The sequence below is a fragment of the Harmonia axyridis genome, chromosome 1 (genome assembly GCF_914767665.1).
Source record: "Harmonia axyridis chromosome 1, icHarAxyr1.1, whole genome shotgun sequence".
In the NCBI taxonomy this organism is placed as follows: Eukaryota; Metazoa; Arthropoda; class Insecta; order Coleoptera; family Coccinellidae; genus Harmonia; species Harmonia axyridis.
In genome coordinates this window covers 84,868,878-84,887,619 of record NC_059501.1, presented here as the reverse complement: position 1 = coordinate 84,887,619, position 18,742 = coordinate 84,868,878, and the positions used below count along the sequence as shown (strand labels likewise).

The window sequence follows — 18,742 nt, the reverse complement described above, 5'->3', positions numbered from 1 at the left end:
CTACCTTACCTATTCATACAAACACAGGGCGGCCGTCGATACTGCTAACGAAACTGACGACATCCTTAGGAGCCTTGGCTATTACTTCGTGAGTATCCAGATCTGAATCCCATATGAGTGATTCTTAGGCCAGTCAGCCCTGGGAGTTGCACACTATGTCTTCGGCTGTTTCTACCTCCTTTCCAAAGATCTCATCTGCTGACTTACCCATGCAGTATAAAAGGTATTTGCACAGACAATGTCCTATCAGTAGTCCAACCATTACCCGAAGCTCACCTCATAGTACCTTCAGGAGCTTCCTGATATAGGTCGGTGAAAGCACTACAACATTTTGTCTGAGGAAGATCCGGAGTGTTTCCTCAGAAGGTTATTCTATGTCTTACTTCCATTGTCGGACCGCTGTCTTATATTAGTCTTTTCCAAGCACACAGAAAGGCTCAGGATCAATAGGTGTTAACCTTGATACCCTTGTTGCCAGTTCATAGGCTTTTTGACCTCGCTAAAGCCATCCCAGATACTGGAGTTCGTTAGAATTTTGGATATTTTGTTTAAGAATCGAATCTGGTACTTAGGATATTGAATATTTCATCCTTTCTTCCTGAATTTTCTTCACCAAAACAAAAAGCAGTGTTATCTATTTTGACAGTTTTAGTAGTGACGATGCACTAGGATTGTTAGAAGTTAAATAAAAATAATTGATATTGGATTCATGTACATATATTGTCTATCATCCTGTTATTCCAAATATTAGTTTTTTCCTTTTTCCTTATTCGTTTAGTAGATTTTATTCCTTCAAACTCAACTGAGACCTCTTACATACCTATATTAGTGTGAAGTTCGAAATTCATAAATAAGTAATTGATATTCAAGCAAAACTTTCATCGACAAGCACTCAATTATATACCACAAAATGATAGGTTTATAAGGAAAACTAGTTTCAGATGACATAGTTTCTTGGATGGCATACTAGGTATCTCTCTATAATTCAGAATTCATTGATTTCTTTGCTGAGCACTTTGGTGTTACAGATAAATATGCTGGTTTTCATTTAATTTTCAGATTGCCTGGAATAAATACTATATACTCCTGATTTCTTGTTCCTTACTGTTTCTTTATCATTTTTTATATATTTTTTGAAAAAGTTTATGGTTTTATATGAATTCGTATTTAGATATTATAAGAGTAGTTAGTTACTCACCTGATGGAGTCAAAATGTTATTTGACGAAAAAAATTTTCGTGTAATCAATGAATATGAAAGAAAATGAACTATTTCACCTTCATTTAAATACCCTGTTTATTTCTCTACAATAGGGACGTTGCGTCACATAATAAAATCAAATGAATTTAGGTTTTCCACAATAAAGAACATTTTTAAAATACTAAAATAGCATTTTCATTATCTTATTTCTCGAATTGAATTCAATAAAATTGATTTAAATTGTGTTAATTCTTATCGACTAGCACGTGACTACGAACGCCAATCAGGGCAACTTGGCGTCATAGCACTGAAACGTTTAGAACATGAACAAACTAATCTTATCTACGAGTCTTCTTCTTGCAGTGCATCTCCTATCGGAGGTTAGCTATCATCACAGCAATCCGGACCCTGTTGACTGCAGCCCTGAACAATTGAACACTACTACAGTTAAACCAGTCCCTCAGGTTCTTAAGCCAGGACATACGGCGTCTACCAATGTTCCTTCGTCCACTGATTTTTCCCCGGACTATCAGTTGGAGAAGTGTGTACTTTCTGCCTCTCATTATATGGCCCAGGTACAGAAGTTTTCGCTTTTTAATGGTGTTAACTATTTCGCAGTCCTTCTGCATCCGGTTTAGGACTTCGGCATTTGTAACTCTATCAGTCCATGGGATATCTACGAGTAGAACTAGCTTATCCATGGTTCTGAACTTCAGGTGATTCAATCAAACCGACTAGACTGTCAATATCAGCTGATATTAGTTCAGTTCCACAGACCGTTAGCACGTGGTGATCATAGATAAACTAGTTAGTTTGTCTATGGTGGTGACTCATTTATGCAGTAACATCACCAGAATACCGTGACAAAATGGAGCATTTCAGCGGGAATTTTGAAAACTTTTTTTATTTACGTATTTTTTATTAGTACTTTCTTTATTTTTCCTTGAAAATATTTTTTTTCGTGTTTATAAAGGGCTTATCTACAATATAAATCAAGTTCTAAATATAGGCAACATCCCTATTGATTGTCCAAAAATGACCTCAAACACTTTCCTTACCAGAAGAAAATACAAAAATTAAACATGAAAGTTACTCACCCCTCTCAGCGTAGAATCCATCCCCGAACACTAACGCGATAAGCACACACCACATCAGAAACCCGCGGAAATTCGACGCCATTTTCCACCTTTTCTCTCCAGCAACAGTCTTCAGATTTTCAGTTGCCCCACCATTTTCCAAAATAGACCCAGGCCAGAGATGATTGACGCACCACAATTTTCCATCTCAGCTTGCGAGCGGCCGAAGAAGGGAGGTTTTTCCTTCAACAATTTCTCACTGTCTGCTGTCCGTGCGATATCGCGGGAAACCTGCAAGAAAATAGGGAAAATTCAGGTGCGGAGAGTAAGCGATGTCATTTGATAAGCAATTTTCGAGGAGGGAGGTGGATTTTTTCGGTGTTTTATCACTCTGTAGAAGGGTGTGAGGTGGAGATTTAGTACGTTTGTTGATGCTGTGAGAAATGTTTTGCCTGGGAATGTGAGTAAAAAATATGCATTTTCATCTTAGAAGTAATTTGCAGTGAAGTGAAAGATATCTGTTTTGAATTGTTCGTAGAAAACTTTTGTATTTTTACTGTGAAAGAGCAAAGTTTTTCAGTTGTTCTTGAGCGACGCACATAGTTTCGATCTTTCACATCACTAAATTGTCCCAATGCAAGCTCAAAGTGCTTTAGTATTGCGAACTGTTTCTGTAAAGTATTCGAAATTGTTTCATTTTCAGTAATGTGTAGTTTCCACTGGTCTAATTCAAATGATGACAGCTCCAAAAGAGACAGCTGCCAATATAGTGGGCTATTCAAAATACTGATGGAATACTTCAAGAAATGGAGATTCAAAGTGAACACATCGAAAACAGTTGCAATGTACTTCGGAGGAACAATAGTAAAGAAAGAAAGCAGGAAACGTCAAAATAGAAAACCAGACGATAGAATGGAAAAAGGAAGCAAATTATCTGGGAGTAATACTGGATGAAAGAATGAATTTCAACAAACAGATAGAAGAAAACAGAAAAAAGACAAAGCAATTGCACGGCAGATTGTACCCATTGCTCAATCCTAAAAGTAAACTTTCTTTAGAAAACAAGCTGAAGATAATAAAAATAGTGCTAATACTAAGCATTACGTATGCAGGAGTTACCTGGTACAATACGAAGGACAATAATAAAGATCAGTTGCAAAGTACACTAAATTCAGTAGTAAGAACAGCGGTTGGCGCCCCATGGTATATAACTAACCAACAAATCAGAGAAGAACTGAACATTGAAACTATTGAAAAAATAGTCAATAAACAAAGAAAGAAGACAATAGAGACGCTGAAAGAGCACGAGAATAAGGAATTGAGAAAAATAATACAAATTAAATTAAGAAAAACCGATAAGAGGAAATACCTCTTTCAAAGAATTAAATAGAAGAAAAATTGACATGAAGTAGTGAGGAAAGTCTTCCGATCAGAAAACAGCAGAAAATAGGAGAAATGAAATTAGAGGCGAAGGGAATGTAAATTCTGGACCTTAAACAAAAAGAAGATCTGAGCTATTCAAAATGGAACCTCTTATTCGAATACCCTCCATATGCGATTTGTGCTCCACTAATTTCAGTTATTCAAAATGTAAGAAATCTGAAGAAGCTACTTTGTAGTGTAACAATTATTAGTTAAATATTGGAAATTAGAATAACTGGTATTTAATATCAATCAAACGAATTTCCGCCTAATGATAACCAAGTCAATCATATAATTAAATTTCATTATCCTCGAAACATTTCCACGGTATAATATAAAGCGTAACAAACCTACAATTGAAGTGAATTAATCAAATTTGCCATTCGAATTCTATCCACTCCAAAGCGCCTACTGCAAAAATTCATTCCCAAACGACTACGCATATTGGTCATCGAAATAATCAACCAATAATCGATCCATCAGTGAGTAATTAAACGTTCGCCGGATCCCACAATCCTAAAGGGCCAAAAGTAGCATACCCAACAAACGAGAAAGAGAGAGAGGCACAGATCCGAGCTTTGAAACTCTCCCAGTACAACTAACAGCATCCAAACCCACAAAGTTTCCAAGTCAAACAACAAAACTCCAAACCACCGCTATATCGGGGAAACATCGTCTGTCGTGATCTCAAAGGGACCATCCAATTGATGACATATTCACCTAGGAACCACAGAATTCCCATCTATGCCCCACGTTGCGCCACAAATTCGTATCGTCTGTGTTTGTTCAACAACGTTCATTTCGAATGGGTCGGGAGTTGATCTAACAATTAGACTTCATTGGGGGAGAACAGATCCACTTTCGAAGGTCCAATATGGCGCAAGATGTTTGAAGATGGCAGTCTTTATTGATAGTCAATAATAGGCGCTTCGTTTGATTAGCGCCGGTATCCATTTTCTTGTGCAAACAAATTTTATGTGCGGCTGTTACAAGAGGGTTGGAGTTTCATTTCAGGTCTTTGTGTGATATTTTTTCCTGTTGAAGAATCAGGAGGAATCCATTATGGACTTTATAACTGTATCGACGAGAGGCTTCTGTTGGATAACCAAAATGGAGAAAATACAGAATGTTAACCTAAAGGTGGTACTCTGATGAAATTTTACAGCCAAGAAGAAAAAGAACGCTGTTTACTGGCCTTGAGCCTCCCAGTGAGATGAAAAATTAACCTAGACCAGAGATTTCCGAAAAAAGAATGGTGTGGAGAAATACCAGAGTAGGTTCTCTCTCAATGGCTTCTTTAAAGGTTCTGCCACCTCAGAAGTCAACTGAAAAAAATAGGTTCATCAAAAACTGAGAACTCCAGATTCTGCAATGAGGAGGAAGAATCTTTTGATCAACTGATCAAGTAGTGAAAAATGTATCCTCCTCGAAGTGAAACTAGAGTTCATTAGAATTAGGAAACAGCTTCACTACCACAACACCGTCTTCCAGTGAAGATAAGCTATAGGTTCTTCATGGGGTGCTGATGCCAGCACTCTCCGTAGGGCATCCTTGGCTTTGGTTTTTTCTGCTGCTGAATACAGTTGTTCTGTTTGGTTCAATAGTGCTCATGTTCACAAAATTGAGTCATAACTTAACGTTTCGATGAGAATTATTAGTGGAACTAACGGGTGTTTTTTTTCGAGTTATATACCTTCAAATTAGCATTACTGTTCAAGATACCGACCGATTTAACAGCTGTTGAGTGATTTATTCTCAGTTTGGTTCAGCAATTCATCATGAATAGACTCACGCCTGAACAACGCTTGCAAATAGTGCAATTTTATTTCGAAAATAATGGTTCTGTGCGGAATACGTATCGCGCACTACGTCCATTTCATTTTGTTTAGCGATGAAGCGCACTTCTGGTTGAATGGCTACGTCAACAAACAAAACTGCCGCATTTGGAGTGAAGCTTATCGTCGAGTGTATGTTGAAATCCCGTTACATCCAGAAAAACTGACTGTTTGGTGCGCTTTATGCGCTGGTGGAATCATTGGTCCGTACTTCTTCAAAAACGATGATGGCCAGAACGTTACAGTCAATGGTGATCGGTATAGAGCCATGATTACTAACTTTTTCATTCATAAAGTGAACAAGCATGACGTCCAGCAGCTGTGGTTCCAACAAGACGGCGCAACATGTCCCACAGCTCGTGCCACAATCGATTTATTGAAAGACACGTTTGGTTACCGCCTAATTTCGCGTTTCGGACCCGTGAATTGGCCTTCAAGATCTTGTGATTTAACACCGCTAGACTACTTTCTGTGAGGCTATGTGAAGTCATTGGTCTATGCGGATAAGCCATAAACCTTTGACCATTTGGAAGACAACATTCGCCGTGTTATTGCCGATATACGTCCACAAATGTTGGAAGAAGTCATCGAAAATTGGACGTCCAGATTGGACTACATCCGAGCCAGCCGTGGCGGTCATATGCCAGAAATCATAATATTTGAAATGTAATGTCACAAGATTATCTTGCGGATAAATAAAATTCATGTCAATCGAATAATCCATCGTTGTTTTATTGCAATTTAAAGTTCTATAGCTCTAAAAAAAACACCTTTTACTATGAAGTCAACATTGACGGTGACTGAATATCTCTACGAACGAACTCGAAAAAATTTCCGATTTCAACTCAATCCTTCCCTCGAATTTTTCTCCTCATCCAACCAATTTGAGCCCATTCGAGAAAGAAAATACGAGTTCAAATAACCCAGTCTTAAACCTTCATTCCGCGCTAGATTTGTTTGACGCGGTGATTTACATTCAAGTCCCTGAATATGGATGTTCTCTGAAAGGAGCTTTGAAGTTTGGTTACCTCCATCCCATTCAGGGTTTTGGTCTCGTTTCCGACTACTGTTATGCGGGAATCTCGCTTCCAGCGAATAGAGTGGGGGTTTTCTGCAGAAGGTGATTGTATGAAGATAGCGATAACACTCCAGGAGATTGGGGATTTTGAATTGGAACGAAAAAAAGAACACCTAAAAAAAAGTACAGATGGAGATTTGGATTTGCGGTCGATTGAATCTTTTAATTTCGTGGTTTGGATGGAAATTCTGGATTTTATTTTTAATTCTATGAAAACTCGATTGTTTCCGTAAGTTCCTATAAATATCATGCAATTTTGGAGCGAGTTAATTTTGTTCATAAAATATGGATTTTCTGTGACTGAGTGACCTAGCTAACTGATCTACCTAACCTACATTTGCTGTAAATCTTACGTAGAGAAAAATTAGGGATTATTCGAATATCAAGCAATAGTGGAATGAGTAAAATTGAATGACAGAAATAGGTGGGTTAAATGATAAGAACTTTAATTTTCATCATGGCCGGAAATATCTGCCTGAAGTTTTTTCTAGTAAGATTAAGATCAAGATGGAAGGAACGAATAAGGAAGGATATGAATATAAATAATATCATGAAGTATGTGAGGATCAGGAAAAAGTAGAAGCTGGTTGTTGTAGATAAAAGGTGTTTTTTTTTAGAGCTAAAGAACTTTAAATTGCAATCAAACATCGATGGATCATTCGATTGACATGAGTTTTATTTATCCGCAAGATAATCTTGTGGCATTACATTTTAAATATGATTTCTGGTATATGACCGCCACGGCTGGCTCGGATGTAGTCCAATCTGGATGTACAATTTTCGATGACTTTTTTCAGCATTTGTGACCACATATCGGCAATAACACGACGAATGTTGTCTTCCAAATGGTCAAGGGTTTGTGGCTTATCCGCATAGACCAATGACTTTACATAGCCCCACAGAAAGAAGTCTAGCGGTGTTAAATCACAAGATCTTGGAGGCCAATTCACAGGTCCAAAACGTGAAATTAGGCGGTCACCAAACGTGTCTTTCAATAAATCGATTGTGGCACGAGCTGTGTGACATGTTGCGCCGTCTTGTTGGAACCACAGCTCCTGGACATCATGGTTGTTCAATTCAGGAATGAAAAAGTTAGTAATCATGGCTCTATACCGGTCACCATTGACTGTAACGTTCTGGCCATCATCGTTTTTGAAGAAGTACGGACCAATAATTCCACCAGCCCATAAAGCGCACCAAACAGTCAGTTTTTCTGGATGTAACGGTGTTTCGACATACACTTGAGGATTAGCTTCACTCCAAATGCGGCAGTTTTGTTTGTTGACGTAGCCATTCAACCAGAAGTGCGCTTCATCGCTAAACAAAATAAAATGGACGTAGTGTGCGATACGTATTCCGCACAGAACCATTATTTTCGGAATAAAATTGCACTATTTGCAATCGTTGTTCAGGAGTGAGTCTATTCATAATAAATTGCCAAACCAAACTGAACAGTAATCTTGAACAGTAATGCCAACTTAAAGTTATATACCTCGAAAAAAAAACACCCTATACAAACGTCAGTCGCCAAAGCAACAAACTTTCATATTTTTTCAGGCAAAATGTTTATTCTATTGGTATGACTAGTTAATTTTAATTCTTAATTTAAATCAACTCGAATCAAAGAAGTCGTCCCATTTTCTCTAAAAAAACAATTCAATTCAGCTCACGAAATAGATAATCTCTTGGACTGAATGTTTTAGGAACTCTTTATTAGGGTTGGAGTCTTTCAATACTCTTTCTCCGTGCAAATTTCGCTGAAACAACTACAAACCTAAAAACGCTATCACGAAACACCATCAACAACAACACAAAACGACTATACTGAATAAAACATCGAAGATAATGAAACCCCTCCCAAAAATTAACATTTTTTTCATCTCGTTAAGACGTCAAGTCCCCCTCAAATCCCCAGTCTACTACGATACCCCGATAGAGTATCAGATTCTCTCAATTTCATCCGGTTCGTCCCCAAAAATTCTCATATTTCTTCACCATTCTCAGAACATTTTATCCCCCATTAAATTTAATTAAGAAAGCAGACTCTCGCTTTGTGGTTGGTGGACTGATCTTTTGTGAATTCATCTCGGAGACATCGGGCTTCTTTTTTTTCGTTCATTGTCGTCCCAACTGGAGTTCTGTTATTCCTAAAGGAGGCTCTGGATGAAAATTGAGACACGTCGAAATGAAAGAAGAGGAAAGAAACGTTTATTTCGCATTTTACCGGGTATTTACAAGAGGAGTGGACTCGTTAAATATTCTTCACCAGAATCCTTCTTCTCTATTTCATCGGGACCTCTGGGAGTTCTCATCTTACAGATGGCGGGATGAGATGAGATTAAGCTTGCTGCACTACACCGGATGAACTTTAATGAGACTGTTGGTTGGTTCGGTGGAATTTTGATCGAACGTTGATTCTTATGGCGTGACTGAAATCGACCATAGAAACGATTAGTCGTGGCAATCTTTGCCTTTGTTTTGCCTTGGCTCATTTTTTCATTCTTTCATAGAACTGAATATAATAACACAATCTCAACCCCTACTATTGAATAAATGGATTCTTTCCTTCTACCCATAAGATACGTATATTACCTACAAGGTACACTGCGCAAAAGAATTAACGCACATTATGGAAATCTCGAATTTATTCTACAACTGAAGGTGTTTTCAATGATAATTATTTCTATCAGAATAATGCATGCATATGTTATCCACTTTTTTTTCAATACAGATGTTTTTTCCCAGCAAAAATAAAAAAAGATGAGATTATCAGATTTTGAATTTATTGGCTCCATTCTGAAATCAGTTGTTCTCGATGAATTCTAGTGATCAATAGTTTTTCTTTCGATTAATTCTCTACACTCGATCGCTATGCAACGCGAAACACCAATTTGACCCAAGAGGAATGTGCCCAAGCGGTAGTTTTGCGAGAAGAAGGGTGGACATACAAAAGAATTGCAGAAAGGTTTGGAGTTTCCCATACAAGTGTGTCCAGAATGTTGCAGCGATGCAGGGCGACAGGTATGAATGTCGGAAGACCAGGACAGGGTAGACCACGGGTAACAACAGCCATTCAAGAACGTTACTTGAGAGTTTCTTCGTTGAGACAACGGTTTGCAACCGCTCGCCCCCTTCAAAATCAAACTCATGGGGTGCAAATTAGCACTCAGACAATGAGAAATCGCCTCAGAGAATATGATTCAAGACCTCGTGTGGCGGCAAGAGGCCCAGCTCTTACCCCAGCCCATCGAAGGGCTCGTTTGGATTTTGCGAGAGAGCATATCCATTGGGAAGAGGCTGATTGGGAAAGAGTGCACTGAGCATATCTTTCATGTGGACGTCTGTATACAAGGGAACGTCGATCACAATGGTAGAGGCAGAATCTAGACTCATCTGTGAAGAGAACTCTTTCCCAATCAGCCTCTTCCCAATGGATATGCTCTCTCGCAAAATCCAAACGCGCCCTTCGATGGGCTGGGGTAAGAGCTAGGCCTCTTGCCGCGACACGAGGCCTCAAATCATATTCTCTGTATTCTATGTATGACCGGGATACCCCCATGATTTTCTGCAATTGTGGTTAATGTAAGGAACCAATTTTTCGTCTTCAGTCACAATACCATTCAGAAATCCCTTCATTCTTTGCCTTGCAAGCAGCTGTTCTAAAGCAAACAAACCCCCTTCAACATCTCTAGGCTACAACTCGTACGGCACCCAATTTCCTTGTTTCTGAATCATTCCCATAACTTTCAGGCGTTTCGAAATGGCTTGTTGCGTCACTCCCAATGATCCTGCCAATTCTTGTTGCGGTTGACACTATAATCTCGAATGTCTCGATCAAGTAATGTCTCCAATTCTGCATCTTCGAAAACCTTCTCTCTTCCTCCGCCATGCTGGTCTTCGACGTCAAAATCACCGTTCTTGAAGCGTTGGAACCACTCTCTGAACTTTATTTCACTAATAGCGGCCTCGTCATAGGTATTTAAGAACATTCTATGAGCCTCAGCCGCAGATTTCTCCGCATTAAAGCAGAAAATTAAAACCTTCCGCAAACGATGTGAATTTGGCTCGTAAGCAGACATGTTTAATCGAGAATAACTTTATGGTGCAGACACAAATCGACTAAAATTTCGATGACGTTATGTTTACAAATACCTTAACTTATTGTATGACATTTACGATCTATTTATTTCGACTACCACTTGCAAAACGGCGGAAGCACAGTTGTACCCCTTATATTTCGATCAGCCAATACATTCCTCTCACACCCCTCAAACCAGTCGATAACCCCACACCTCTCACCCCACCCTTTATCCTTTCATCATCGAAAAAGCTTATCTCCTGCAGCCTCCCTTAATTAATCTCCTTATCTGATGGCCAGAAGAGTGTACGAGTGTGAATACAAGGACCTAAATCAAATGATTGGCTTCCAGCCAGTGCCTTAGCGTCGTCTGGAGTGGAAATAACGCCGGGGCGCAATAAAAAATGTCCCAAAGAACAGAGGGGCTTTTCCAACGTTTTAACTCGGATAGAATCGTATCTCTTCCTCAAAGGATTTCGGCAATAACTCTCCTGCATCTTGCCGGAAGGATGGCGGTGTCCTTCTTTCTGTCCTGATCACGGTCCATTTCACCGGACTCTGGAATTATGTATGCTCCAGGGTGCAGTGGCGGCGGTAGACCGAATGTCGGCGATGTCAACTCCGCAAAAGCCTTTTTCGTTTCACAGTCAAGAAAAAGAAAAGAAGCATGAGACTGGGGTCTCAAGATTTATTATTATTATGATACAGGGTGGCTCGGAGTAGGAAAACAAACTTATGCGGTAGAAGCTCAAACATTTTAAAAAGTATGAAAAGAAAAAGAAGTACAATTTCCAAGTGGGTAATAATCATACGATATTAATTATCTATCTGGTTAATGTATCAGCAAAATGCCATCAACATTACCATTGTCAAACAGAAGATTTCCACGCTATTACGTAGGAATCACAATCGAAAGTAACCCAAAGAGAATGCATGTCATCGAGGGAGAATAGCGATATACCGGTTTCAGCCTTATTAGGGATCATTATACCGAAATAGCAGGCACCTTATTGAACGCTGGCAGACGCTACACAGTATGAATTACCGCGGTGCGCCACCCAGTGGATAAAAACGAATCGGCGGAAGCAAAGTTTTACCCCTCTAAACAAAAAAAGATATAACAAGCGTTCTTATGGGAATTGACCTCATCAGTGGATGCTAAAACTCCATAAAAAAACAAACAAAGTTCCCAATATCCAAATTAGTTCCAACGTTTGTTGAATAACGACGAATCAAAATACTGGATGAGCATATTTTGTGATCTGACTTCGATTCGAGAAAATAGGCGTTCTTGAATGATTTCAATGCATGTTTTCAAAATTACGCAGTCGCTCTTTTCGCATGAATTGAAAGAACTGATATACTTATACTGGTTCATCGTGCTTCTAAAGTATGTCTTAATCAATTATAACTTTTTTCCAGAAGCTGTACTAGCAGTATCGAATCATCAACTTTGAAGAGTAGAAATTAAAAAGAGCTCAGGGATTCCCAAGTCCCCCTTGTCGAAGCCACTACTCGAGAGGTGGGTGGTTAGATAGAACATCTTTCGTTTTGTCTTTGAAGTTGAAAAGAATTAAGGTTGACTCAAAGAAAGGAATATCCGAATTATATATTGTTTTATCGTGATTAAAATTCGTTGAAGATAATTGCTCCCTTTGAATTTTTTATTTGAGACAACAGAGACAAAGCGCAATTAGATTTTTCTAATTTAAGTACAGTCGTTAGGGATCATAAAATATACTTACCCTAATCAACATCAAAAATTTAAACATCAAATTTAGGAATAACTGAAGAAAATCCTTTCTTCAAGTTGAATCAGTCAAAAATCTTTAATAGGGAATAATCTCACGGAAAAATGTTAAGAATAAAAGATTATGGTTTTGAGTGGGAAGTCCAGAACCTCTTCCATTTAAAACTCCTTTGTGGGGGTTACAAGGGATAACCTCGGGGATAACCTTGAGTTTTTAAGTGAAAATCCCAGTTTTTGTATTGCAAATTCGTATTCTACGGCAAAAATTAAGTTTTGTATGAAAAATATTCTACAAATATAAATTGAATCAAATAATTGATAATAATAAAATATATAAAACAGGTTCCCATTCAGAATGGAAGTTGACCTCCTAACCCCTACAAGAGGGAATGAAATGAAAATTATTCTGATTTAAACGCATTTCTATCTCAAAACAACATTCTACTCGAAACATTTTTCCCTATAATGTTTCCTTGTTGAGTTTTTTTCTGATTCGAAAAATCATCTGTTATTCCAATTCGTATTTTTAATGAAGCGTAATGAAAATATTCTGCAACTGAAATGTCATTTTTGAACTAACAGTAAAAACAATTCGAAACTCAAAATGATCTTCTATTGATATTGAAACGAAAACAAAACTGAAATACCAACCGATAAAATCAATAGCAAAATTCATTGCAGACTCATTTCAACTAAAATAGAGTATCATCATTTTGCCATTGCAGTGTGGTGGGTGATGATTATTGTAATTTTTCAGTAATCAGAAATACCAGATCTGAACGCTTTCGAACAATAAAGTGGATACATAGCAAATAATTGGGAATAATTGGTAGGGCTCCTGGTTCATTCGAATGAACTGATAAATTCCATTCGAAAAGCAGAAATATTCGTTTACCATATCGGTTCTCCAACTCTTTTGATCTGTTCTGAAATGTTTTAAATGCTGTTGTCCATTTTCAAGTGATCAGAGAAAACAATTTAATACAGTTTTGGAATTCGGATTGTATGAATCGCAATGGATTTTAATAGTTTTGTAATTGACTTCGAAAAAAATATCACAAATATTCGAAATTTGTTTTCCTGTTAATTTCGAAACTGCAAATTAGATACCAATGAATATTTGCGTCGAAAATTCTCAATGTCACAAGTTCGATGCTCACTGAAAGCATCTCGAGAACTTAGAGAAAAATACTTAGAGGACCCCCGATACCTTTTTTAGAAATAAAAAGATTTCGAAGAGAAGATCACAAATATATTGATTCATTTTCAAGTTACAGGTCATTTTTGAAAAATGACTATTTCCGTATACCTTCGTTTCTGTTCGAGATATTCGGAAATTTCTAAAAGGTTTTTATGGTTTCTATGATACTCATAAGATATCATAGATACTAATTACCATTTTAAAAGTATAAAGATGATTTGGTATTTTTTAAATGTATCACCCTCACAGGTACAAACATAGATAGAAGGAGCATGTGTCATTTTAAGTAAGCAAATTTTGTCCCCAACATGAACTATCAAATTTGACATGAAGCGCGCGAAAACGAATACATATCAGTGATACGATATCTCACTTAATTCGCGAGTTTCTCCACAAAGAACGCACTTCTTATGCCCGTATTGAATCAATGTTTCATATTCACCCAAAATATATTGAAATAAATACCTCAATATATCGGAAATTCAGAAAACAAACTTCAAACGCGCCGAAAGACGTTAAACATCCGATGACACTAGGAGAGCAAAAGTTGCCAAACCTTGGATTTCAGCAGGTAGATACAGAAAATACTAAATATTCTGCTCATTATGAATTCGACAATTAGAAAAAATACCGGATTCCAAAAATTCAAATTTGCATATTTAATCGGAAATCACTTAAATAAATATATTTCATTCAATATAATATACATTCATAACGATATAGTAAAATTGTGGATTTGAAAATATATCACAATTCGACAACGTAATCTCACCATGTTGGGGACGTGTAAAATTGCATATACTTCCTCTATTTATGTTTATTACTCTATGGTGACACCCCTTTGAAAATATTTTCATAATATCATTTGAATGCTGTTTTCGGAAAATATAAGAGAAACTATCTTTTCAGCTCAACTGTAGCCAGAAAAAGAGGCTTTTTCACTCCTAATGGAACATTGTCCAAGTATCTTTGAACAAATACGGAAAAAGTAAGTCAATTGTTAATTTTTCAGTTGTTTGATGACATTTAATGGTATCCACAGTCTATCATTTGACAAATCGATACTTTACATATCAAAACAAATTGCAGGATATCAGAATACAATTTACTTCATTTCATTCACATGCATTTATTTCTTGGCAGCTGCCAATGAAATTCCATTCGATATTGGAAATAAATAATGATTTGAGATATATGAAAATGGTGTTTGCCGTTGACGAGAATCATCATGATGTTTTAACGACGCACATTTTCTTCAAGTTCACAATTTTATTACTATAATAGTAAAATATTAGGAAAATGTTGTCAGAAATTCATTTATCGAGTTTTGAAATGAGCTAATATATAAGTTCAGTACACGTATTGTGTTAGAATTTCCTTGTGCAATCATAGAGAGAGAGGTTGGTATAATTTTAGTTTGAACAAACTCGTCAATTCATATTCGAAATTCTGGAATATCCATTCAATATAATGTTTGTTGGAGCTCAACGATTCGTCGAACTGAAGTTTTGGGAATTTTAAATTGGACAAGTTTTAAAATGCAATATAGCCGGTGAATAGGTTCATAGACGTAGGGGTCACAGCTAACGTACTTTCTTACCGTTCGTTCCTGTGAAATTAGGTCAGGTGGGCTCTAGACTCTGCGAAATGAAGCTCAGGTTTAATATCACGAAAAATTTTTTATACTCTATAATATTTTCAATTTAGATTTTGATGAGAAACGAATGAAAAAATTTGGGATGAAACACCTGTTCCGCCAAACACTGATCTCTCATAAAGCTAACTTAGTAGGAGATGGAAGTTCTTTGAAAAATAACATTTTCACTGTTCTAAAAAGCTTTGAATATTACGTGAAATTAAAAAAAGAAAAAGCTGTATGTTAGTGAATTTTTTGCAGAGTTATTTAGTTGAAAATGAAAAGCTGTCCATTCATTCAACCATTTATTCGCGATTAAGTGCTCTAAAACTTTAAACTCCTACTCCAAAGACCTTGTTGATGCAAAATTTTTGAGTATATCCAAGAAGTTCTCTTCTACGCGATGCGTAAAAAATGTCTTGTTTTATCTTCCAATTAATTGTGTTGTTGAATGATGGCTCATTTTCGGGAGTATATTCCGCTAAAAAAAATTGATTTTATCGCACCGCTGCATCGGTACCAACATATTCCACTCGATTTCTGAATAATGAAAGAAAATTAATTTGACCTATGTACATATTCAGTGGCAGGTGAACTAGACACCCGATTTTCCTAGTTAGTCACAAAATTAAGAAAATAAATATCAATTTTCAACACACAAGTTGAATGAACTCTTTTTCATGTATAATAAACCTTATATTTTCGATGTATGACAGTGTAAGGTTTGAGGATTTGGAAATTTCAAGAAGAAGACATATAATCTGAGTTTCCATCATATTAGCTGAGCTCTTATGTGATATTAAAGATGATAAAATGGGAATTGTATAAAGGGATTTCTAAAAGGATTCATATAATGCACGCCCACAAGAGAATATTGATTTGGAAGTCTCAAGTGTGAGAAAAAAGCATAACAATCAGTTCCATATCGTTTTCAACAATTAAGTCTTTCTTAATCAAATGAAGAATTTCAAGAAAAAATTTTGGATAATGTACTTTTTTTTAATTTATCCGATTCAGGAACTAAATCCATTAGACCTCCATAAATGTCGTTGTTTTTTGATTTTGCTCCTGAACAACTAGAAAATGATGAAAAATTTTAACGGAAGATTTCATTCAGTGATGAAGATCATTTTTGTTTGATGTTGAAAAGTGTTGAGAAGTAAATAAAATACAACTTCGAATTTTCTAGTGAATAGTGAGTTCATTAAATGAATAATATCGTCCAGGAATTCTTAAATTTCTAGTTTTTCATTTGAAAGTGTAGTTTGAGAATTTTAATATATTTTAATGTTTGTTCATCTGATCAATCAAGCCTTTTCTTCATTCATGAAAATTCTTATGAATGTGTTCAAATGCCTTCGAAAGATGAGCATATGATTACTAATCTGATGAACCTATAAATCATATTTCGAAAAATGACTACAATCACCAGAGAAGTCATTTTATAAAATTTACGTAGCAACTTTATATGACCCTAGTTATTATATCTTGACAAAATTTTGCATCTAGCTAAATGAGTCATTATCCACAACATACAACTTGCATATGTGTATGACTTCGAAAGTTTTTCGTTCTAGTTCAAAAAAATTAAATTCAACAAATTTCAGCTCAAATTAGAGAAATACAGACATAGGTAATGATTAGATGATATACTGCCCTGTTCAGGAAACTAGAGCTCAAACTGTTAATGCTCTATATGTCTAAATCAACATTTTTAGTATCAATCGAAACTATCGAAAAATTATTCTAAACGAAAAACAAATATTTACTTCTCTCTTATTGAATATTGCATTATCCTTTGTTTCTCTTTTATTTTGACTTGTTCAAGAAAAGATCAATAAATATAATTATATTATCGTATTTCCGAATAGTTCTCAGCAGTAACCCCCAATACGCTGTATCACTTTTTTTAGTCGTTATTTTTCATTTGTTCAATAATGCTCATTCAAAACCAGGAGTTTCGTTCATTGGAAAACTATTGAAAATGTTAATCTGAAGAGTCATTTGGTTTTGTTGAATTTTTCATAAATTTTCACATTATTCACAGAATTTCTCTTGAATATTTCGTTCAATAGAGATTTCTGAGAAAATTACTAATATTCTGGATTTGAGGACACTTGAAATTGTAAAACGCACAATATGTCATCTGATACAACATTGCAAATCTGAATTTTTTAATTAGAAAACTTCATATTGAACGAGATATTCAGCTGGAAAGTTTTATAAGTATATGGAACACCCTTTGAATTTTTTTTCATTCAAATTTGTTTAGAATTTCAAATTCTTCGTCAAATTATACAACTACAAGTAACTTTTCCGACTTCGAGTTTGAAAAGTCATCAAACCTTTGATAGTCAAACGAAAGCGATATTGGCCATAAAACTGTCAAAGCCAAAAAAAAAGTCACGAAACTACAAAAAAAGCACATCACCCTCCTCCAAAATCAATCCCGGAACCCATTTGGAAACAATCCAATTCCGCCCCTTCAGACTCCTCAACAATCCCGTAACCCCAAAGAGCATCGTCCATCTCAGAAAACACCAAACCCTAGAACAAACACAAAGAGACAACTCCGCGATCATTACCACCCTCATCACCAATTCTTAAGGGTCGTAAAGGGGGCCACCCACCCCACTAAAGGTACCCATACCTTAAAATAACAGCCGGAAATCCTCACCGACCGCACGGGACATTGCTGCGAAGAAACGCGCTCGAAGAGACGCACTAGCACGGTACCGTCGGGACGCGTAGAGGCCGGTGTCGCGACGCGTGAAGCGGAGAGACTGACGGGCGATCCCCGAGATCGCCGTCGCGGCGCCTGCGCCCCGACGCCTCCCGCATTCGGCAGGGAGCGCCGGGTGCCGTCGTATTTTCCCCCGGTGAGATGTAAGTCGGTCTTAATAATTTGTCAACATCTGCAATTTCGGATTTCGTAATCCCCGGGTCGATACAAAGACGGACGGGGGAGATCTTTATTTATCGGGGCATATTTTAAGGTTACGTCTTGGGGTGATGGGGGTTGGGATTGAAAGGGAAGGCTGGTTTGAATTTGAGCTGACGACTGCTGGTTTGAAGGGGATGTTTTTCATTTTGCCGATTCGAGCGTATTTTTCGGATTGGGTTTAATTAAGAGGGGGCGCCGCTGGTTGGGTTTGGGTTGGATTTCGGATGTTTGGGCTGTGTTTAGTTCATCCCTAATTTACCCCGGTTATACTCAATAGAGCAGATTTTATTCTATTGGTTTGGAGACCTCCATTTTGTATGCATCCCAAATTGCTTCTACAATTATTATATATTATATACCACTGTGGCAGAATATGACGTTTTTCTCGAGGAAACTGTCTCCAAAAGTAGTTATTCACCCACGTATAGGGCAAATTGCGGCAAGATCAAACAGATCTCTCCATGTGGTGGTTGATGGAGTTTCATCTGACTCTCTAATCATAAATGCTGGTGTTCCACAGGGA

The 18,742-nt window shown here is 37.0% G+C and overlaps 1 protein-coding gene across 1 annotated transcript in view; it reads right to left on the bottom strand.

Annotated features, from left to right (window-relative positions):
• The window catches only part of LOC123671651 (neurotrimin-like), a 198,349-nt gene extending 180,301 nt beyond the window's left edge, over positions 1–18,048 (bottom strand). Inside the window, exons 1-2 of the mRNA XM_045605612.1 lie at positions 17,926–18,048; positions 2,297–2,566 (exon numbers count right to left, since the gene is read on the bottom strand). Of these exons, the coding sequence (XP_045461568.1) occupies positions 2,297–2,378 (82 nt within the window). The 5' untranslated portion in view covers positions 2,379–2,566; positions 17,926–18,048. The remainder of the gene's footprint in view (positions 1–2,296; positions 2,567–17,925) is intronic.
• Between the last annotated feature and the right edge of the window lie 694 nt (positions 18,049–18,742).